General features: G+C 42.0%; 1 protein-coding gene across 1 annotated transcript; it reads right to left on the bottom strand.

The window, feature by feature from the left end:
• Window positions 1-4007: 4007 nt before the first annotated feature.
• Window positions 4008-23534, bottom strand: LOC122009274 (oligopeptide transporter 7-like). Its single transcript, XM_042565377.1, has 6 exons — window positions 23291-23534; window positions 22708-23213; window positions 22525-22622; window positions 5354-5923; window positions 5025-5280; window positions 4008-4944 (listed from the first exon to the last, which is right to left on the bottom strand). Exons 1-6 carry the CDS (start codon window positions 23352-23354, stop codon window positions 4144-4146), a joined length of 2295 nt encoding a protein of 764 aa, XP_042421311.1. The 5' UTR covers window positions 23355-23534; the 3' UTR covers window positions 4008-4143.
• Window positions 23535-25114: the final 1580 nt, after the last annotated feature.

Genomic DNA, 25114 nt, shown 5'->3' with positions numbered 1-25114 from the left:
ATTTAAGTAGTTATTGAGTATTGTAATATGTTGAGGAGATATATTAATGTATTAGAAATTTATATAAGGAAATGTTAATTTTTTTAATTGATTTTTTTAATTTAAAATATTTAAAAAATAAAAAAAAAATAGAGCAATCTCCTGTGCGCGCACAGTCGCGCACTGTGCGAGCGCGCAGGAGATCACACCTATATATATTTAAAATTATGACTAAAATAAATTTAGTCGAGATTTATTTCCATTAGTAATTTTAATTTTTTACTAATCATATTATATTAAGCCAGTAATTTTAAATTTTATAAATTTAATCAATAATTTTTTATTTTTAATAGATTAAAGTCGAGATCGTTTTTATTTTTTTACTCTTGTTAAATTTAATTAATAATTTTAATTTCTTACCATTAAAATTAGATTTAGTTAATAATTTATTTATTTTTTATTAAAATTTAATTAGTAATTTTTAACTTTTTACTGTTAAAAATTTAATTTACTAATCAAAATTAAATTTTGTTAATAAATTTAAAATATTTATGAGTTATATTTAATTGATATTTTTATAAAAAATTAATATTACACTATTATTTTTTAAAAAATTTTATTTTTTTTCTATCTACTCCTTCGTTATATATTTTTGTAAAAAAATTATTTTTCTTTCAATTTTTTAATTCACGGTTGATGTTTATTAGTTAACTATTTTTGGTTAAATAAATTTTCTTAATAATTTATTAAAGTTAAAATTGATAAAAAAATAATTTGGTTTATGAAGCTCCCTCAAATATAAAGTTTCAAGAAAGAGTCTATTTTATGTAATGACTATATCTAGTAGTCGAACTTATTTCTCTAATTACATACAATAATTTTATTATTATGTCAAGACTTTCTTTCCTCAGAATTAAAATTGATTCATATTTTTTTTTAAATAGCAATTAAAATATACATTAATAATATTATAATAATTTATTACTCATTTCCAAATTAGTTAACATAAATATTTTTTATTTTTTAAATTTTATTAATAAAGAAGTGAAGTTTGACGCAATATAAAGTTATTGATACATGGCATAATTTGTCACTACTTCCAATTGTATAAATTATTATTGATAATATATAAAATTATTCTTTTAAATTTTACTAATAAAATTAAATGTCACCCTCGGGACATGGTTGAGTTGGCTAATTGTGGCAAAAAGGTGAATACGTTCACCCCCAGTGCCCCCGCCAACCCGTCCTAAGGCCAACACGAAGGAGGTAAATCACAGGCAGTTACTAGCCTTTGGAATAGTGACTAGCACATAAGGGAGGTATTTACCTCGGCTTTGCCGAGATTCGAACTCTAGACCTTATTATGGTAACACCTCATGTGCTAGCCACTAGACCCATCTGAGGGGACATGATTGAGTTGACTAATGTACAATGGACAAGAGATTGAATCTTGGTAAAATCGAGAAAAATGCCCTTCCCACATTAGTCAATTATAATTTTTTAATTTATCTTTTCATAGATGATTGGCCGTGTTAAACTACTAGGATGATAACTCCTATTTTTTACTATAACTAATAAAATTAAACATATCTAATAACATTTATTTTAAAAAAATATTAATGCCTTATTTTTTTTTTCTGCCTAGGCCTTCTTCTTGAGTTGAGACGGCCATGCTATTTATGAAAAAAAAAAAACCCAAAATAAAAGAGTGTGTTCTGCAATTGTCTAAATTTTTTTATTATTTATTTATAAAAATAATTATTGAGTATTACTAATAAAACATGAGAAATGAATAATTTGAGAGATGTATTGTCAGAAAACCCATCAGCAGCACAAGGACAGTTGGGCCAACGTCAACATGTGCCCATTCAGCCATTATTTTTTCTTTTCATTTTAATTATTTTACGAGAGTGTAAAAAAATAAAATAATCAGTATGAATGTAAATGAGAATAACAATAATAATAAAATAGATGGGATCCTCTTATCCATTTTTTTAATTAAGAGATGATCCATAATATAATTATAGTCGGATTGTAACTATGATTAAATCATAATTAGTATCGATTCTTTTCTGAGTTTATATTCCCATCCAGATTATAATTTGGGTTAGGATGGACGGTTGAAAATTGACCCCCGCTCGACGATTGTCAGCCTAGCCACCCACCCACCACCGACGATCTCCGGACAGCTTGCGGTCGTCTATCCCGACTCAAACTACAATCTGGATAGAAAGGTAAACCTAGGAATTAAGGGATCGCTGTAAATACCCTGTGGTAGTTTTGGTGTGATCAACTAACTTAAGTTAAGTCCATCCTATTGCGTTTAATTTTTGTATCTAAGTGTATAGGAACTTAGGAGCACAAGAAGTCGAGCAAAAAATACAACTAACGAGAATGATAGCACGATAAAGAGTCGACGGACTCCATGCTGTCCTATATCAAAGATGGTTGGGTCATTCAACGCTCAGCACTCACCCGCCACTTGTCGTTGTTACTCCATCTTTGTAGCTCGGACATTTATTAACATCTCAAAGTCTTCTGGTGTTAGGGTCACATTTGTGAGTCGTTCATGCCTAAAAGTAGTAAAGGCAGTGAGCTGTAAACGTGGCTCAAATATTGACTCGACTAAGACTTCATGCTATCTTGCAACACTAAGAGCATTAATGTCGGGTTAGGGAAGGGGTTCCCGGCGTTGGCCCTCTGACACTTATGTCAGTGATCGGATTGATGTAAGAGAAGAAGAACGGTAGAAATAACTGTAGCAATAAGTGTGATAAAATATAAAATATCGCATACCTCCGCTTGTAGATGGGGACCCCTTTTATAGTGTCACTATAGATACACATTTCTCAAAGTACTGATACATTGTCCCAAAGCATTCCTAGGACAAGACAAGTCATAAAATGTTTTTGACACCTTTCCTTAAGCAAGCATGCAAATCTTTGTGATTTGATGGGTTAAAAGTTGGGATATAAACGAGTCGAACCGAGGCGAACAGTATTAGGCTCGAGCTCGGCTTATTTAAGTTATATTCGAGTTCGAGCTCGGCTCGAGCTCGAATCAAACTTTTATTACAAGGCTCGAGCTTGGCTTGATTTGGAATTATCAATGTCGCGAACAGTTCGAGCTCGACTCGTTATTAGCTCGATTATCATAGTTAACGAGCTTAATTCGTTAAGCGAGCTCGGGCTCATTTTCGGACTCATTTTTTTGGCTCGGTTTAAAGCTTGTTTTAAGGTTTGTTTTAAAATTCATTTTTTAGCTCGATTTAAGGCTCATTTTAAGACTCATTTTTTGGCTCGTGAGCCTACAAACGAACATGTTCGCGAGCGCACGAGTCAAATATCCTTAAGCTCGAGCTCGGCTCGATGAAACTGTCGAGCTCGAAATCGAGCTCGAGCTCGGCTCGATAAGATAAACGAACGAACTCGATCGAGCTTTTTATCGAACCGAGCTCCGAATAACTCACAAACCGTTTGGTTCATTTACATCCCTAACTGAAAGCTTCTAAAGCACGCTTTACTTGCGGGATGTTCTCTGTCCTTTTCAGCATAGACTTACATAAAAGTACGATATGACAAGTGTACGAGTTCTTCTGTGGGTCAGTCGGTCGCCTGTCGGCCAAGCGAACTCCTGTTCGGCCTTATGGGACGTCGCATTCGACTCGACACTCACTTGGCCTATCCCTTGAATCGAGTGAAGGAACATTAATCCCAGTCGGCCTTAAAGTCCGATTAGTTTAAGCCATAGATCGACGTATTCACTACTTAGCAATGAGAATGGCATGTTAGTCCCAAGTTGAGATGCTAAGGGGACCACCTATTTTATGAATATGGATCATTTATTTTATCAATTCATGCTAAGGAATCATCCTCTGTACCACAAATGACTCCCTTTAACCTCCTATTAACTTTAATCATCATGTCAGCTGATGACGTTGATTCTTCTCATTTTGATCCACATTTGGGGGCCATATTCATCGCCGTATCACTATGAATTCTACTATTAATAAATCCTCTTCTACCTTCTCTTCGCAATCAGACTTGATTATTCTATCGTAATTGAACAGATGAAATCTGCATTGCAAGAATGCCCCTTGCCGATTCAATCAGTACAATAACGTGTCTCTACCCTCAGCCGCGGTGATCCACCAACCAACAGTTAGTCGAACACCGAGCAGCCTTGAACGACGACGCCAGGAGCTGTCGGGCAGGAGGCCAAGGGGCAGCCGTCTAACTCGTTGGCCCACCAACGCAGACTAACATTTTCCAGCTCCAAGCAGAGATAGATCAGAACGGCCATGAACGCCAATCCTGCGTCCAATGCACCGGAAAGCACGTAATTGTGCCGCTTCCACCAGTCCCTTCTATACCTGTAGACCACAAAGCCCGACAGGAATCCGACCAGAATCCATGTGGTGTAGTTCACCGCCGTCGCCGGAGGCATGTTCCCGGTGGCGCCGATCAGGATCGGCATGTTGATGAGCCTGATCCACTCCTTGTCAGGGAAGGCCCTGTGCGCGAACCAGACGAGCAGAGGCCCCACCGCGCCGACGAGGAAGAACCAGTTGATGGCGGCGTACGTGCCGAGATCCCCGAAGATGCGGCGAGGGCCGATCAGGCCCCATATCACCGACGCGTCGTAGAAGACGTGGTCGCTCGGGCAGGTCCACGGGCTCTCGGGAGACAACAAGCTCTTGTTGCAGATGTCCGGAATCGTCTCCATGAGCCACCACGCGGTGCTCAAGTACACAAAGGCTGCGATCAACGTCCCTACCATCTGAGCCATGAACATCATCCTCGGCGGAATCTTCATGTAGTGCCCCAACTTGAAATCTTGGAGGAACAGCAACGCCTGCTTCATACTGATGTACCCGTAAACCTTGAAGCACATGTTTGCCACCGGCCGACCGGGGTACAGATACCCTATAATGTACTCTGTGATTACGTTCAATCCAGGCGTCTGGTTCATCAAGCAGGATCGAGATATCAGTTTATTAGTCAACTCACCATCCGACGGAGAAAGAGTCGAGTTAATTAGACCTTATTGGTGGTTGCTGTGATGATTCCGACGGGGAGTGTGAAGAAAAATGCGATGGAGCAGGCAAGCAACACACCCCACCACGGCAGCTGGAGCTGGTCGATGTAGTACTCGCAGGCGAAGATTGTGAGCGCCATGTTGGCGGCAAGGATTGTGATGAACCACCACTGAGGGACCTGCTTATACCTGCTCATCAGTCTCGTGTGGATGTCCATGTTCTGATCTTTGAAAGCTGACTTGCTCATCTGCCAGATTTCGCTAAATTCGACGGCAAATTAGGTAACAGTTTTGGACTCCGTGAGCTTGGAAAAGCAGGGGCGGCGGTCTTAACCTTCCGTGGAAGAGGAGGACGTGCGAGATGATGGCGGTGAGCGACGCGAAGCTGACGCCGTAAGTGACCGCGAAGAAGGTGCTGAGGTACAGGGGGCCGTTCTTTTCGTAGGCGTCGATGTCGAGGTGGAAGTTGGGGTCTATGATTCCGGAGATGTTGTAGTTCTGCCCGGTGGAGGCGAAGAGGCCGTCGGAGAAGATGGGGAAGCTTCTGGCCTTGTAGAAGTCGAGCCAATAGCCGATCGGCGTGATGACATACATGATGAGCACGAAGCCGACGGCGACGTTGGCCGTGGCGAACCAGGGGCTGGCCAGCGGACTGCCGAGATATGAGGAGACGGTTGACCAGTCGAGGCCGACGGCCCCCAGGCCGAGGCCGTAGAGGCCGGAGCCGAGCTGCTGCGCGAAGATGGAGCGAGGGAAGACCCAACAGACCCAGGAGAGGGAGGTGAGCATAGAGAAGAGGTAGCCGGGGAGGATGTAGTAGGCGAAGCTGCAGAGGAAGGCCACTGTGAAGAACTGATTCCTTGTCAAGCCTCCTTTTGGTGCTTCTTCCTTCTCATGCAAAGCCCTACATCTCACCAAATTGTTTGAATCTTATAATTTTAAATTTTAGTGTTGAGAACGGGTTAAAATGAGGAATGTTAAGAAGAATAGAAAGAAGATAAAATAGGAGAGTAATAATTAATCTTATTGTTTGTTGATATTTGCCCTCAAGACAATACAATATATAGGATTTAAACAAGTACTCGGTCAATTAACCAATTAATAAATAACAGAATAATTCTAAAAATTATTCTGAGAATTATTCTAATAATTATAACAGAATTATTAGAATAATCCTAAAACTAATTTGATTTGATTTAATGATTTGATCCGATCAATTCTGGTAATTCTTTTTTATTTCTTTTACCCCCCGACAAACTTAACGGGAGATCTTTGACGTTGAGTTTGCTTGCTAACTTGTTGAATGTTGTTTGGATAATGACTTAGTAAAGATATCAGCAATTTGATCCTCAGCAGAGATATAAGAGATGGATAATTGTTGAGTTGTCACATGTTCACAAACAAAATGAAAATCAATCTCCACATGTTTTATACGAGCATGAAAGATTGTATTAGCTGTGAGATATGTTGCTCCAATATTGTCGCACCAAATTTTTGGTGCAATATTTGATGCAAGATGAAGTTCAGAGAGAAGTGATTGAAGTCAAATAATTTCAGACGTTGTATTTGCTATAGCTTTATATTCTGCCTCAGTACTTGAATGAGATACCGTAGGTTGCTTCTTCGAATTCCATGAGATAAGATTTCGTCCAAGAAATATTGCATATCCACTAGTAGAGCGTCTATCTTCAGGAGAACTTGCCCAATCCGCATCACTATATGCATGTAAATCTTGAGACGATTGACGATATAAAAGAAGACCATGTAAAATAGTACCTTTGAGATAGCGAAGTATTCTTTTTACATTATCCCAATTTTGTTCAGTTGGAGCATGCATGAATTGACAAGCACGATTTATTGCAAAAGTAATATCAGGGCGTGTGATAGTGACATATTGTAAGGCTCCAACAATGCTTCGATAAATCTGTGGATCAGACAGAGCAGGAGAGGATGCAGATGGAGAGTTGTTTATAGCAATTGGTGTAGAGACCGGATGTGCTCCATCCATTTTGGCTCTTTGAAGAAGTCCATGAATGTATTTGCTCTGAGAGAGAAGATAGCCATCCTCATATGGAATAAGCTCAATACCAAGAAAAAAACGAGCAATGCCCAAATCTCGGGTAGGAAATTCTTGATTGAGAAAACTTAATAAAGTTATGATGCCCTTGTGATCATTACCGGTTATCAGGATGTCATCCACATAAATAAGAAAAAATATCATAGACCCATCATTATATTTGTAAAATAGAGACGAGTCAGTCTTTGATCCAGAAAATCCTTGAGATTGTAACCAATTGGATAGTCGATGAAACCATGCACGAGGAGCTTGTCGAAGACCATATAAAGATTTCTTAAGTTGGCAAACATGAGATGGAAATTGTGGATGAATAAACCTAGGTGGTTGCTCCATAAATACAGTTTCCTCAAGATGACCATGGAGAAACGCATTTGAGATGTCCAATTGGCGTACAGGCCAATTGGAACTAACAGCTATCGATAATAATAGTCTGACAGATGTAATCTTGATGACTGGACTAAAAGTGTCATTGAAGTCAATACCTAGTTACTGACTAAAACCTTTGGCTACAAGTCGAGCTTTGTATCGTTCAAGAGAGCCATCAGCTCGATACTTACGACGGAATATCCATTTAGAGCCCACAACATTCATTGAGGAAGTGCGTGGAATTAGACTCCATGTTCCATTGCGAAGAAGTGCATCAAATTCTGTAGCCATTGCACTACGCCAATTTGGATCCTTGTTTGCTTGCGTAAAACAAGTTGGTTCAATAGATTTTGAAGAAACCACTAGAGCCCGTAGAAGAGGATATCGAGTCGCATTTGGTGGGCAACGTTCATAAATGTCACTAATGAGAAGCATGCGACGAGGAGCATTATCATCTGAATCACTTGTTGATGGTGATGAGAAAGTAGGCTGACATGGTGATGTAGATGACGGACTTGCATTATCCGAGGATTCAGAACTAGAGAGCATATTATCTTCGACCGGCAAGGCTTCCAAGATTGGAGCAGCATCCTGAGGTGATTCTAATGGTATAGGGGAGTTATTAGAGAGCGGAGCAGGACCTAGGATGTCATCATTTCTGACAATATTATGTGGTATTAAGAAGGTGCCACCTGTATCTGGAGGAGAGATCGAAGAAGATACTGAAAAAGGGAATAGAGTCTCATCAAAAGTAACATGTCGTGAAATATAAATTCGACCTGTTGGTATATGGAAGCAACGATAACCATGGTGCAAATTGCTGTAACCAAGGAAAACACATTGTAGTGAACGAGAGTCAAGTTTGTGTTTAGAGTAGGGGCGTAACTATGGATAACATGCGCAACCAAAAATTCGAAGGAAAGTGTAATTAGGAGTTTGATTATAAAATGTTTCAAAAGGACATTTATGATTGAGCAATCGTGTAGGGAGTCGATTTATGAGATATACAGCAGTGGTAACAACTTCATCCCAAAATTTACGTGGAACTGATGCATGATGAAGAAGAGCTAAGGCAGTTTCGACTATGTGTCTATGTTTTCTCTCAGCAGAGTCATTTTGTTCCAGAGTGTGAGGACAAGAGACTCGATGAACAATTCCACAAGAGACAAGATGATGATGGAGAGCTTGATATTCACCTCCCCAATCAGAATGAAAAGAAAGTATTTTACGATTAAAATATCGTTCAACTTGATTTTGAAATTTACAGAATATATCCAATAAATCAGATTTTCTTTTCATAGGATAGAGCCAAGTATATTTACTAAAATGATCAATAAAGGTAACATAATATTGGAAACCTTGGTTAGATAAAACAGGTACAGGGCCCCAAACATCAGAATGAATTAATTCAAGTGGGAAATTAGAAACATAATCGGATGAATAGAAAGGTAGCTTATGACTTTTAGATTCCATGCAGGCCTTACATGAATGAGATGGAGAGGAGGTAATGGAAGTAGGTAAACCATACCTATTAATGATTGACTGGACAATATGAAGAGAAGGATGACCAAGTCGAGCATGCCAAGCTGGTTTATTTGTGCGTTCACCAACAAAAGCTTTGATTGAAGAACTTTGAAGATAGTAGAGGCCATTTTTGATTCTCCCATGAAACACAATAGCATTTGTTCCTTTATCTTTTATAAGATAATGATTATAATGAAACTAAAAAATGACATTGTTATCAAGACAAAATTGACGGGTAGAAAGTAAATTTTTAGTGATAGATGGAACATGAAAGATATTGCGCATGTGAAAAGTTCGATTAGATAAATGAATATATGTGTTTCCAAGATTAGCAATTTGCAAACCTAAGCCATCGCCTACTTGAACCGTATCTGAGTCATAATATGACATTACGTCTGTAATGATATTATAATCCGATGTGACATGATGAGTTGCTCCAGTGTCAATATACCAATCAGTAAATGAAAACTCTGGGGTTTTACCGCAAGTAGGCACAGATGAGAGAGCTTTAGGATATGCTTGTGAAATAGACGGTTGTCTTGAGACTGTAGAACCACCAATGAAATTTGAGGTAAATCTTCGAGGGCATAGATTTCCAGGATGACCAATGATGTGACAAATTTGACATTTTACCCGAGAGTAATCAAATCTTTTAGGGCATAAATTTCCAGTATGGCCAATGATGCGACAAATTTGACATCGAACTGAATTTTGTTTTTGGCCTCCTTGATAGTGTTGAGTATTTGACATCTAAAGTAAAATAACTTATCTTGTAGAGAGACTGGATCGCCGGAAAGGGGGCATTTCGCCTGGAGAAATTCCCCTTGGAGAAAATAGAAGCTTTGGCTGGAGCAACCACTTGTTGTCGACGTCGAGGTTTGGTCGGCGTTCGGTGGACAGCGACGGTAGCACAAAAGGAGAAGCCCTTTTGTCGTCTTGTTTTGCGGTTTCAAAAAAAGAAACTCCTCTTTTGTCTTGGGCGGCGACAGAAAAGGAAGGGAAGAGGATTTGTGAGGGAGAATTAAGAGAAAGAGAAGGAACGAAGGATCATGGCTCTGATACCATGTTAACAGAAGAATAGAAAAAAGATAAAATAGGAGAGTAATAATTAATCTTATTGTTTGTTGATATTTGCCCTCAAGACAATACAATATATAGGATTTAAACAAGTACTCGATCAATTAACCAATTAATAAATAACAGAATAATTTTAAAAATTATTCTGAGAATTATTCTAATAATTATAACAGAATTATTAGAATAATCCTAAAACTAATTTGATTTGATTTAATGATTTGATCCGGTCAATTCTGGTAATTCTCTTTTATCTCTTTTAGGGAAGACTAGCTGAGATAGCGGTCAAAGTTAAGAAGTCAAAAATATCAACTATATTAGGGGTGCGTCCAAGTTGGCCATATGGTCAGACCGGCTTGACTGCCTGCCCGGACCTCTCGCCCGGACAGACCTCCTATCTCAACTCAGGTATAAAAGTACTCATGTATCAAATAACATGACCGACTGCCTCGGGGCGAGTGCGAAAAGTGGTCAACCAACCATCCTTCCTAATGAGCAGACAAAGTTTTTACCCAGCCCGCCGCCTTTCCGATCAGATCTAAGGGTTGATCGGACATATAGCTTCTCGATAAAATGAAGGGTCGAGCAAAGAACGAATAGTTGATTGCATTCCGTAAGGTCGAGCGGGTGATCCATCGACCGACTAGTGGTCGGTCAGTTCGACGTGGGCCCCATGAGCTCATGGTGATGTACTCTTTTGGAAGTTTGTACCGTCGACAACAGGGAATGTCCAGCAGGTAAATTGTACTTAAAAGCTTCTAGCCTATCACATCACAGGAATTTGCATGTTCACTTAAAGAAAGGTGCAAGAGATACTTTTTGACTGGTCTTTTCTTAGGAAGACTTTGGAAAATGTGCATATGTTTTGGGATGCATGCACAGACGCTACAGTCACGCTATAAAAAGGAGTTCTCATCTACAGGTGGAGGTATGCAATGCTTCACTATTCTACACGCCCTCTACTATTGTTCACTGCTACTATTCTCTCCTCCTGAACCAAATACTGACTTGAGCGTCGGAGAGCCAACGTCGAGGACCCCCTGTCTGGCTCGGTACTAACGCTCCATGTGTTGCATGACAACGCGGAGTCTTCTTCCAGTCAATAGCAGATCTACGTTCCCACCCAACCGTCTTCTCAGCTTTCGGACAAGATCATATTTGGCGTCGTTTGCGGGAACTTCACCTATATCTGAGAAGTAAAGATGAAGGATGCTGGATGAGTCACTACAGTGACGTTAACAAAAGAAGATCTAGAGACGCTGGCAAACGCCTGAACTACAAGAATGTTGCAACAACAACAGCAGACAGTGACTGACTGCCTAACGCTGAACGACCCAGCTGTACCGACGACATGTCAACATATTGAACAAAGAGCTCAAGCAGAAGACCCTACTAGTCGCAAGCCAAACCACCAGCCGACAGGCACCTTCTAGCAAGCACCCATTCTGCCAGCATCGAACACGCCGATCTCATACCATAAGGCATTATTCCGCATGCGTTCGGAAGAGCATGACTGAGCCGAAAGGATACAAGGATCTTCTTCCGAGAATGTCCCCGTCCGGGATGTACAGAAAGGCAAATCATCCTGACTCGATGACTCTTCTGAGCGAATAAATAGGCAGTTCTCCTAAGAAATTCTAGACGATTAACTGTCATCTCACTTTAGACCTTTGGCGATCGGAGAGTATATAGGGTCAACTGATCCCGAGGACCACCTACTTAAATTTGATAACATAGCTACGTTCCACCAATACACCGAGGAGTCAAGTGTCATGTGTTCCTCACCACGCTATCTAGTTCGGCACAGAGGTAGTTCAAACGCTTATTGATCAACTCCATCTACAGTTTCAAGGATTTTTGAGAGGCTTTTCTTTAACATTTTTCTAGCAGTCGTCGTTATTAAAAGATGAATGTGAACCTATTCATGCTTAAACAAAGGCCCAAGAAAGTATTATGGGCCTGTATTAAGAGATTCAATCAAGTGACCATGGTCGTTCCATCAGCCACCCAGGAAATTTTGATAAGTGTCTTTTCACAAGGTCTTATAGATAACTATTTCTTTCGCTCACTTATCAGGAAGCCTTCAAGAGACTTTGATTATCTGCTCAGAAGGGCCACAAATATATCAACGTGGATGAAGCTTAGTCAGCATAATCTCCGAGTCAATTATTGTTCACGAGCGTCGATCGGCCAACAACAATGTGCCTCCAAATGGGCCCTGAGCGGTTCCTCAACAGCAACATCAGGAGCCCCAAACCCATGCAGTCCAGCATGTGGAGGCTAAGTAGACAAGATTCCCCGAGCCTCGACAGTGGACATCCCTATTCTGCTCTTATCACCGCTTGACAACTCACAATACGAAGGACTGTTAGTATTTTAAACTAAGGTCGCACCAACTGGCGTCCCAAGGATTCCGTCGTCAATCTCCACCTCCTGAGCATTACCATCACCACCGATTGGGTAGATAACACGATCAAGGCAATGCGCCTGCCAAGCAACACGTACCACAACCCTTGCAAAGGGATAATCAAAGGTCGGCTTGGGCATCTGCTGAGCAGTTCACTCGTCAGCCCGGGAAGAAGAAAATCGTGGCAATGCCACCAGGGGTGACATCGGTATGATAGCAGGAGGCCCGACCAACGGTGACTCCAATTGGGCTCGGAAGTCACATACTAAGCGGTTGGAGATTCATGCAGTTGGGTGTAACAAGGAAAAGGCGCAAGGACTAGAGATCAACTTTGGTCCTCAAGACTTAGAAGAAGTGGAGATCACTCATGACAGCTTTAATTATCAAAGCTGTGATCGCCAATTATAACATCAATCAGACCTTTATCGACACGGGAAGCTTGGTTAACATTATATTCAAAAAGGCATTTAAGCAGCTTCAGATAGATCGAAGCGAACTCCAGCCCATGACAACTCCATTATACGACTTTATAGGCAATGAGGCGTTATCGATCGGTCAGGTTCGGTTGGCCATATCATTTGGTGAGGAGCCGCTCATGAGAACTCACCGGATGAACTTCATCGTAGTAGACGCACCTTCTGCATACAACGTAATTCTCGAGCGATCGACGCTGAATGAATCCGAGCCGTCATCTCTACGTTTTGCCAGAAGATTAAATTTCTTGTGGATGACTCAGTCGGTGAGGTTAAAGGTGATCAGCTAGTAGCATGCAGGTGCTACGTGGAGGTTGTAAGAGCTGAGCCACGAGCTGCTCGGAAAGCTCAACCACTTGATGTCAACACAATTTTGGAGGTTCCCCCAACTCTAGTTTATGAAGAAAAAGAAGAAGTACAAATCTATCCCAATCGACCGAAGGCCACTACGTTCATCGTGGCCGACCTTAGCCTCAAGAAGAAGTTTGAGCTAGTTGTCTGCCTAAAGAAGAATCACGATATCTTCGCATGAATGACCTACAAGCTCTCGAGCATCTCCCCAGCAATAATGCAACATGAGTTGCACATCCAATCGGACGCTCGATCAGTTAAGCAAAAGAAAAGGGACTTTGGGGAAGAGCAGAACCAAATTATACGAGCGGAGGTGGAAAAGCTGTTCAAAGTCTAACATATCAGGGAAGTGAAATTCCTGAGCTGGCTTGACAATGTTGTATTGGTATCCAAGTCAGGGAATAAGTGGTGGATTTACATCGATTTTAGAGACCAGAATAAGGCATGTCTGAAAGACTACTTCCCTTTGTCGCGCATCGATAAGGTGATGGACTTTACTACTGGCTGCAAGCTGATATGCATACTAGATGCATATCAGGGATACCATCAGGTTATACTCGCCAAGGAGGACTAAGAGAAAGTAAACTTCATCACAGCCGATGGGACTTATTGCTATAATGCCATGTCATTCGGATTGAAGAATGCAGACGCGACATATCAAAGACTTATGAACAAAGTATTCTGATGGCGGATCGGTCGGAATATGGAGGTATATATTGATGACATACTCATAAAATCCCTCCGGACGGTTGATCTTTATGCATATATCAAGGAGACGTGCCAAACCTTGAGAAAATACGGAGCTAAGCTGAACCCCGACAAATGTTTAGTCGAGGCCAAGAGAGGATGCTTCATTGGTTATATCGTAACTGAGCAGGGAATTGAAGCATAAACTACAGCAAGGTGAAGATACTCCAAGACATGCCTCCTCCACACAATCTAAAGGAAGCTCAACGTCTGACCGGACGAATAACAGCCTTGTCAAGATTCATCACCAAGTCGTTTGATCGAAGCTTGCCGTTCTTCAAGATTCTGCGCCGAGCCATCAAATTCCAATCGGATGATGAATGTGATAAGGCACTAGAAGAGCTCAAAATTTATTTATCTTTTTTACCATTACTTGCAAAGCCCACAGCCAGTGAGCTGATCTGGATCTACTTATCTTCTACAAAGCTGGCCATTGGGTCGGCATTAGTGCGACAAGATAGTCATGAATAACAGCTGGTGTATTTCCTTAGCCATTTATTAAAAGATGTTGATGTTGCTACACCTATCTCGAGAAGTTGGCGTACGCATTGGTTTTGGCAGATCGGAGGTTACGACCATATTTGATCTCTCATCCCATAATCATATTAACTAACAATACCTTAGGCCGAATCCTCCTTAACCCCGAGGCGTCCGGACGACTAATTAAATTGACAACGGAATTAGGTAAGTTTGATATACAATATCAACCCAAATTAGCCATCAAAGCACAAGTCTTAGCCAATTTTGTAATAGAGATACAAAATCCTGAGCCAGAGAAAACATGGAGAATCTATGTAGATGGATATTCCACTAGGCAGGGTAGTGGAGTGGGTATACTGTTAATATCATCGTGCGAAGACAGAATACAATTGTCCGTTCGGCTAGACTACCGAGCCACAAATGGTGAGGTAGAATACAAGGCTCTGATCGCTGCTCTGCAAGTAGCCAAGCATGTAGGAGTCACACGAGTTCTTATTTACTCGGATTCCCAACTGGTAGCCCAGCAACTTTCAGGTACCTTTGAAATAAATAATGTCGTATTGAAATTATATGCCGAGGCTTTCAAAAAGTTAAAGGCAGGATTCTAATAGATAACCATGCAAAAGATCCCCCAAGCGGACAACCAATATGCAGACAAGTTGACTAAGTTAGCAAGTTCTTTATGTCTAGTGGTGTTGGGCAGGCCTATCGAGCAGGTGATATTGGTAGCTTATATCGAGATATCGGCAGAAATTGAAGTGCAGAATGATTGGAGGTCACCCTTGATAGAGTTCCTCTAATCGAGAAATGCACCAGGAGATCCGGAGTAATCCCGATTGATAAAGAAGAGAACTGGTTGGTTCACACTTATAGGGGATCATTTATATAAGAGAGTCTTTTCCAAGCCATTGCTTAAGTGTGTCGGGTTGGAGGACGTTCAATATATCTCGCGAAAAGTGCGCTAAGGCTCTTGTGGCAGTCATCTGGGTGGTCGTTTACTAACTTAAAAAATCTTATTGGCTAGATATTTTTGGACTACCCTACAAGCAGATGCAGCTTGGACACTGGCCACTTGCTTATCGTGTCAAAGACACTAAAACATACCACACTGACCCACAGAAGAGCTAAAGACATCAGTTGTCTCTTGCCCGTTCGATCTCTGGGGAATGGATATTATTGGACATTTTCCCATGGCGATCAGTCAGAGAAAATTTCTTCTCGTAGCCATTGACTACTTCTCTAAGTGGGTGGAAGCCAAGCTGCTCGCTAAGATAACCGAGCAAATGATTATTAAATTCTTATGTCAAAATATTATGTGTCAATTTGGTGTCCCTCACAAGCTCATCTCTAACAACGAAAGGTAATTTCAATGACAGATTCTTAAAGAATGGTGTGCTAGCTATGGTATTCTGCAGGCCTTCACTTTAGTAGCTTATCCCCAGAGCAATAGTCAAGCGAAGATCACCAACAAAGAAATCATCAGAGGACTCATAACTCGGCTCGACCACCTTAGAGGAAGCTAGGTCGATGAGCTTCCAAGTGTAATGTGGGCATACTACACCATCCCCTGAGAGGCCACTGGCATAACTCCGTTTCACTTAGTGTATAGAGGAGAAACAGTAGTGCCGATCAAAGATAGCTATACAATGAAGAAAACTCCAAACAATGCCTTATGGAGATCGACTTAATAGAAGAAATAAAAAATAAAGCAGTTGCTTGGCTGATGGCATACTGACAGAGAATGAAGCAAAATTATAATAGGAAGGTTATTTCATGATCTTTCTAGGTTGGCGACTTAGTCTGAAAAAGAATCAAGTTGGTTGGCGACGTTAGAAAATTAGAGGCCCCATGGTGTGGACCATATAAAGTGATACCGAAATTCAGTTTGGGATCTTATTATCTACAAGATGAGAACGGAAGAAACCTGGAATGACCATAGACCGCAAGCCATCTACAACCCTATCGAGCCGAGTAATAAATTCACGTTGGATTTATGTAAATTATAAATATTATTGTTCTACAAATGTAGAAATGTTTAAGTGAAAAATGATTGAGTGTTCCAGACTCTCGTGGTGCTTGGACGAATTATAAATGAGTTTGCTCTCACGCTCCCAGACTCTTGTGTTGTTCAACTGAATTATAAACGAGCTATGCTCTCGTGCCAAGTGTCCCAGACTCTAACGTTGTTCGGTAGAGTTATAAGCAACCAAATATCTCACACCAAGTGTCCCAAACTCTCGCGTCATTCGACCGAGTTATAAGCAAGTAAAGCTCTCGCGGCAAGTGTCCCAAACTCTCGTGCAGTTCAGCCGAGTTATAAGTAAGCAAAACTCTCGTGCCAAGTGTCCCAGACTCTTGCGCCATTCTGTAGAGTTATAGACGAGCAAATCTCTCTCGCCAAGTGTCCTAAACTCTCGTGCCGTTCAATCGAGTTATAGCCTAGCAAATCTCTCGTGCCAAGTGTCCCAGACTCTCGCACCGTTCAACTGAGTTATAAGCAGGCAAAGTTTTCGCGCCAAGTATCTCAGACTCTCGCACTGTCCGGTCGAGTTATAAGCAAGCAAAACTCTCGTGCCAGGTGTCCTAGACTCTCACGACGTTCGATCGAGTTATAAACGAGCAAAACTCTCGTGCCAGGTGTCCCAGACTCTCGCGACGTTCAACCGAGTTATAAGCGAGCAAAGCTCTTGCGCCAAGCGTTCCAGACTCTCACCCCGTTCGGTCGAGTTATAAGCGAGCTAAGCTCTCGCGCTAAGCTTCCCAGACTCTCTAGCTATTCAGCCAAATTATAAGTGAGCTAAGGTCTCCTGCTAAGCACCCCATACTCTCATGCCGTTCGACCGAGTTATAAGCGAGCTTAGCTCTCGCATTTAAGCAAGTCGATCGGTCGTCTGGTGACGGGGCTTGTTCCCAACCAAGTCATAAAGAGTCTGGATGAGTGGCTAAGCTATGAGCAAACTTTCTCTCACCGTTAAGTGTGGAGACTCTCCTGGGGGCCTAGGAAACCACTATGATAGGAGTTCTTTATAACATTACTCGAATAGAGCGGAGAAGCTAAATCTCAAAATAGAAAGCAAGCCATAAGTTAGTGCATCCACAGAATGAGAACTCTAAAACGCAGAATGGGCATGCATTGAACCAAACTTGAAAATTTTTACAAGGTTACTTAGCTGTTACAGGGAATGGTTAGACAGATTTAAAAGGAAACTATGCCAGGCCGGTAATAACATCGTTGGGGAGCCCCTCCAAGATTTTCTGCTTTTTTATGAAGGAGGGAGGAATCACCACGGAGAGGTAGCAGCCTTCCCTTAACTGTTAAATAGTCCCATCAATGTCATGGCTGAAGAGCTTGATGGTCCCTAGTCATTCAGCATCTGGTTGAAATCTTTCGAGCGGAGATACTCCACTCTATAGGTTTCTAACCGGCTGGGCTCCTCCTCCTTATACTTAGCAAGTTCATCTTTAATGTTAGCAGCTCTGTATCTTTCTAGTTGATTATTCTTTTGAGATCGCCGAGCTAGAGTTCGTGGCTCGCCTGCTCAGCCGTGCAGCCTACTTGTTTTGCGGCCAAAGTTGCCTCTGCCTCCTCCAGCTTCTTTATCAAGGTCCGAGCCTCCTTGTTCATAATGTTGAGGTCCTCGATGGTCCTAAGCTTCCAAGCGTTGGCCGAGCTAATCTTCGCCTCAAAATTATGGGCTTGTTTCCTTAGCTTCTCTAGCTCGACGGCCTGATCATGATTTTTTTCCTTCTCCATGGTCAAGGCCCGCTCGGATCCGAGGAGCTGCTCAGATTGCTTCTCCAAGTCTTCATTCAATTGCATCGCCTCCGCAGTTTGGCGCTCGATCAAGACTTGGGATGCTCCCGCATTGACCACTGTTTGTGCCTACTTGAGCTTGTGGTCCAATTGATCCATACTTTGGCAGAGTGCTAGGCCATCCACCCAAAATTGGCACATAAAAAAATTAACTTAGTATTGCCAAGCGGAGAGTATAAATTTTAAAATTAGTACACGAACTAACCCCAGTGGAATTTTGGTTGAACCAATCATCCAACTGATCTCGAGGGATGGTCGTCGCCCGGGCTCTGGCTTTTGCCTAGGTCTGGACCAAAGGGGCCTGAATCTTAATTTTGTGCTCAGGCACACACGGCTGCTCGAGATCGGGATATCATCATTCGTCAGTTGGCAATCTAAGGATGATTGTTGCATGCCTCTGTGAACTAGAGTCGATCGGCTCTGAGCTGGCCTTGCCCTTGGATTTTGAAGTTGAGGCAGAGCGGATGGTGGACAAAGGAGCTACGGGGCCGACAATGGTAGATAAGATAGAGGTGGTATGAAGATGGCGTTGGGCGACAGCTCACAGAGGGAGGGCGCCCGATTGGAGGAAAGTGGAGTTGGCCTGCCAATTACTCTATTGGGGGGCAACAAAAGTGGAACATTCGCCCTGTTCTGAAGGTGTAGAGTGGATGTGTTGAAGTGGCGGTTGAGGTTTGGGGGACAGAAATCATCGATTGGGTGGTTGCTTCCAATCAGAGCCTCTTGTGACGTTGGCGCTGAATTAGGGGCTCTGCAGAAGTCGTCGACTATGAAGGCACCACTACAAGTACCAAGGAGGGTCGCTGGGAGGTAACTTGCCAGTGTTGGTAGTAGCATCGCTCTCTGCTATTTTACTAGCTTCTCCCTCGATGGTCTGTGTTTCCAAGGTCTTGACCGGCAACAACCCATGGCTTTCTAGCTTGGCAACTCCATGAGCTTCCAGCTCTGCATCAACTAACTTAGTGGAGTCGCTGAGCAAAGCTCTTAACATCACTTGTGCTAAAAAAAAAAAGAAAAAATCAATTAGACCCAAAAATAAAGAAAGGAAAGCGTCTCACCAAAAGTGCTGAGCAACCGAACGCGGACGGGGCTTAGCCCAAACATGTACAAGACACCCTCCAGAAGCAGCTTATGAATGTGGAATTTCAAGCCGGTTAGCTATGCAATGGCTTGGAGGTAGGTCGGCTCCCATCGATATTTGTCCAGTTTGGGAGGGCTTGGTAGCTCTATTTTCCAGTTGGTAGAGAAACTTGATCGATCAGGGAGTTGAACATAAAAGTAGTGAGACTTCCAGTCCTTATTGGACGAGGGGATCTTATCAAAATAAACAGTGTCCACTCGGACCTGGAAGAGAAAGACACCCGACTCAGACTGTTTGGGGTAATAAAAATAATGGAAAATGCGAGGATGAAGAGGGATATTGTACAATCTGAAAAAGCACCACGACCCCACATAGTAACTTAAACGATTGTGAAACTAACTATATATTGTAAAGGAATGCGGAAATATCTATAGATTTCGAAGAAGAAATGCGAGGTATCAGAAAGTGAAGGTTAGCATATAATTGGGCCTTAAAGAAAGGGAGGAAGCCATCAGGAGGCGTGTGAGGGCAATAATACGTAGAAGGGATGACGATTTGGTGTTCAGAAGGATTATGATAAATTATTTTCGTTTGATCCACCTTGTTGCCATTGAAGTCAAATGAGGTGGAGGTATACCATTGTCCCGGGATAGCGGGAGGAGGAGAAGGAGAGCGTGTCATAGGTAGAAATACGAACATCGAAGATTGAAAGAAGAAAGAAAAGAAAACTCACTGGAAGAGAATTGCCAGCAATGAATAGAGAGCAACGAGCAAGGAAGCAAATGAGTGTGAAGACGAAGGCGATACAGTGAAGAAGAAATAAGGGCCTTATAAACTCTGGTGACAGTTACTCCGGGTCGTCCGATCAAGGGCTTGGGAAAACAAGATTCAATCAGAATCGTCAAAATTTGAAAAGGTGATTGTCACATCAAATCCCAACAGTCACCTGTCACATCGAATAGTTAGTGGTAGAGGATCATAACACGCGACATTCACTCAAAGGTGACATTAATGAGCAATGAAAATAATCAGCAGGCGCATAATGAAAAAGCATGCGCAGCATGCTTGCATTAATAACAAAGGATTTGAGTGATTTTCTAGAAATCAGGCCGACATCACCCACAATTAAAAGGCATTATGAGCATGGGAGGCCATTTAGGAAATAGATCAGAGAACAAATAACAAACAACTTAGTGTCATCCACACATTGGATCCGAGCAGCGTCAACCTCGGAGTCCCCCGATCAGGAAGTAATAAGTTTTCTTGAAGTTGTGAGGGCCGCAATTGTTCAAGTCGAGCGACAACTCAAATAGCAAAATGCTTAGTCCGGAAGAAGAGTTGCGGAGAATACTAAATGTCCAGTCAGTCGAACTTACAGTCTATCCTTCGACTAGATTTGAGAAAGATGCTTATGATACAACGATAAAGGTAGGGCCCCAAGAATGGTCAAAATGGGGAAGACCAGCTGAGGTGGCGGTCAAAGTCAAGAAGTCAAAGATATCAACCATACTAAGGGTGCATCCAAGCTGGCCATATGGCTGGTCCGACGTGAGTGCCCGCCCGGGCGTCCCACCCGGACGGACCTCCTATCTCAACTCAGGTATAAAAGTACTCATTTATCAAGTAACATGATTGACCGCCTAGGGCGAGCGAGAAAGGTGGTCGACCGACCATCATTCCCAACGAGCAAACAAGGTTTTTACCCAACCCGCCGCTTATCAGATCGAATCTAAGGGCTGATTAGACATATGACTTCTCAGTAAAATGAAGGGTTGGGCGAAGAATGAACAGTTGATTGCATTCCGTGAGGTCGTGTGGGCAATCCACCGATTGACTAGTGGCCTATCAATTCGATGTGGGCCCCATGAGACCACGGTGTTATACTCTTTTGAAAGTTTGTGTCATCGACAACAGAGAATGTCCAGCAAGTAAATCGTATTTTAGAAGCTTTTAGCCGATCACATCACAAGGATTTGAGTGCTAGCTTAAGGAAAGGTGTCAGACACACTTTTCGGCTTGTCCTTTCTTAGAAAGGCTTTGAAAAATGTGCATATACTTTGGGATGCGTGCATAGGTGCTATAGTCACACTATAAAAGAGTGTCTCCATCTACAGGCGGAGGTATGTGATATTTTACTATTCTACACCCTCTCTGCTACTGTTCACTGCTACTGTTCTCTCCTCCTGAACCGAATACTGACTTGAGCGTTAGAGGGTCAACGTCAGGAACCCCCTCCATGACCCGACACTAACACTTCCTGTGTTGTAAGATAGTGCAGAGTCTTCTTCCTGTTAACATCAAACCTACGTTCTCAGCAAACTGTCTTCTCAACTTTCAAACATGATTAACTGTGAATCTAAATTTTATTTTTATTTTTTAAAATAAAGTTAAATTGTAAATTCTTATAATTGCAATTAAATGCTATTCCATACAGAAAATGATTATATTTGATTAATTTTCTGAATTTAATTTAATTTGGTAGGTTTAAGTTTGGAAGTAATTACATTACAGCGAAAAAACAGGGAAATTTGTTTGCTAGTGTGTTAATGATAATAATTGTGGCAAATTATTGTCATTAACACACTAGCAAACAAATTGTGTATTTGTTTGATAATTATGAAAAAATAAATACAAATGAATGAGATTATATTGAAGCAGTCCTTTTCATTTCAATCAAAAATCATAGAGAAAGGAATCCCAACTTTTATTAATTTGACTTATGAATTTTAAATTCTATAATATTTTTTATGATCAATTTGTATTTTATATACTAAAGTTTGGGGTTTCACAGGAAATTGGATTTGGGTAGATCATATAGATTTTTTTTTTTTAAAAAAAAGTTCATAGTAGTTGAACATTATAATTTTGACAAAAAAAGGTTTTTATGTTTTCTACAAGAAAATTATAAAATAAAATTTAGATTTTTAAATTAGAATTTATTACAATTTTTTTTATTTTGTTCCTAATATTTACAATTCTAGATTTTACTAAAATTAATTAAACATTATCATGAATGAGAACTTTAAAAGAGGAATATAATAAATTTGGTGTCTCCTTGATGATTTGAAATAAAAAGGCTATATAAAAAATAAGAATAATTTCATCCCTCACCTGAACAACGAGACCTGCACTAAATTGTATGGCCACCACATCGCCGCCGGCTCAACGAGATACCTCCGGAATATTCCCGCCCATCCGAATCCCAGCACCTGCTTCATTTTTCAGCCAAGTTTTAGAAACTTAAATTCTCGTCACAAATTATTTTCCCAAATTAATTAACAAAAATAATTGTGCCTGCGTGGTGATGACGACGACGAGGGAGACGAAGAAGTTGAGGTGCTTTCGGTAGAAAATCTTGACGGCGGTGACGATGTGCATGGCATAGACGCTGCCAGCGCCGGAGTTGGCGAAGATGGTGATGAGCACGTGCTCCTTGATGTTGAACGGCCCGGGGTTGAGCGTGAACTCCCACTGGCTTCCTCGGAAGAAGACGCGGTCGGTGATCGTGGCGGCCATGAGGTGACCGAGCGGCACCACCGCGATCTGGGCGGAGATGGCGGTGATGGATAGCGGTTCTTTCCGGTACCAGAAGAACTGGTTGAGGAAGGAGAGCAGCACGCAAGAGGCCGTCCCAAGCACCCACATCCGGAACGTCAGAGCCGGCGTCGACGGGTCGTCCTCCACTGGCACCGTCAGCGCCACCTGCTCAATCGGCGAGTTCTCCAGCACCTCCTCCCCTGTTTCTTCTTCCTCCGCCGCCGCCGCCGCCGCTGCCGACGGCGCGGCTGCTTCCTCGTGAACTGCATGGCGTCGACGTCGGTGGGCGTGAGATGGCCGTGGAGCATAAAACAAGCAGAGAAGGAGATCAGAAGCTTACGCAGCGGAGTTGTGATCATTTGATGCTGCTCTGCTTCTTCTTCTTCTCTTCGTCGATTGTCCATTATTGTTGCTCGATCTTTCTCTTTCTCCTCTTTCTCCTCTAATTTTTCGCTCGATTTCTGTCGATTTAGATGGGAATCCAATCGGAGGAGAAGATTGATTGGAAAGCAGTTGTTGGCATTTTTTTATTAGGTGACATTGCTTTCGCCCATTAATGTCATAGAGATAGGTTCGCCCAAGAAGTTTCCTATCTGTTGATTGAGATATCATAAGGTCATCCGTCTTTTAATTGGGCGTGGGTTTTAATTGGGCGTGGGCCTAATCGTCGGGAATTATTACCGATCCTGTTTGAAAGTGTGAAGTTGGAAAATCATAAATGTGTCAGTGTTGGATTTCATGGGTATTTTAATGTGATTAATAAAATTAGGTTAGATTTTACTTGTTCTTTTATTCCTGTGTCTAAGTGTATAAGAATTTAGGAGCACAGAAAGTCGAGCGGAAGACGCAACTAGCGAAAAGGACGACACGGGAAGGGAACCGACGAGCTCGGTGCGTCCGAAGGACGAAAGAGCTACGGAAGAGTACACCGGTAGACGAGAAGAACGTGCGCGGCGTTCGAGGGATGAGAAGCCGGGTCGGAAGCCTGCTCGAGGAGAAGGCCGAAAATTGAGTTCGGGTGAGCCCTATTTCGGTTGGCCGAAATCACCCAAGTAATCGGAGCTTCGGAAGAAGTGGAAAAAGAGAAGCTGAAAGCTATTTATACCATGCAGGTTGAAGACAGTATTTATACCATGCAGGTTGAAGGCGCCCTCAACATCATTGAGGGCGCCCTCAACATTGAAGGCGCCTCAGACCAGTCCGAGGTGCCTTCAAGGGCATTGGAGGCGCCTCAGACCCAGTCTTCGTGACTGTTTGCAACTAGATAATGCTTTATCCGGTCAAACTGTTTGGAGGTGCCCTCAACTCTCTTGGAGGCGCATTCAACACTCGGGATAAAATTTTCAGGAGCTATATAAAGGCCCTTGGAGCTAGGAAATTAATCAATCAACTCAGTATTCAATTCCTAGCAATAGTTTAGAGCTTTCAGTGTGTAAAAGGCTTCTCCGCCTTTAGAGAAGGAGATCTTTCTGAGCTTTTTCATCGCCTTGGATTAACAACCCCATGGGTTGTAACCAAGTTAAATTCTCTGTCTCCTCTTTATTTCTGTTAGTTTATTTCTTTATTATTATTGCATTTTTTGAGTTGAAAGAAACAAGGAGGGTATTTTTACTGTGCAGGCAATTCACTCCCCTCTTGTCGACCCCGCTACACCAACAAGTGGTATCAGAGCCCGACAGCCTCAGAAGGACTAATCGCCGACTAAAGCACGAAGATCAAGACAATGGCCGGAACAAGCATTCATCCTTCAAAATTTGACGGAGACTTTGCTACATGGAAGCGAAGAATGGAGGCATTTTTTAAGATTGAGTTTGATATTTTTCTTATTATGAAATATGGTTTTGTAGCCCCTGGTTTTGTAGCCCCCAAAGACAAGGAAGAATACAACTGGACGAAGAAGGAGCAAGCCGATTTCGTGGCCAACGGAAATGCGGAGTTCCACCTGCTCAGCGTCTTGCCGCCCCAGGAGGTAAGTCGGATCGGAAGCTATGACTCCGCTAAAGACCTCTGGGAAAAATTCCTGGAGCTCCACGAAGGCACCTCAAAAGCAAAGTTAGCAAGACGCGACATCCTCCGGACTGAACTAACGAATCTCCGGATGAACAACAATGAGAAGGTAGCGCAACTCCAGACGAGAATTAAGGAGTTGATAACTCAACTGACC

This window comes from Zingiber officinale, chromosome 8A (genome assembly GCF_018446385.1).
Source record: "Zingiber officinale cultivar Zhangliang chromosome 8A, Zo_v1.1, whole genome shotgun sequence".
Taxonomy (NCBI): domain Eukaryota; kingdom Viridiplantae; phylum Streptophyta; class Magnoliopsida; order Zingiberales; family Zingiberaceae; genus Zingiber; species Zingiber officinale.
Note: the sequence above shows the minus strand (reverse complement) of the source record. Positions and strands in the feature narration are given on the sequence as shown.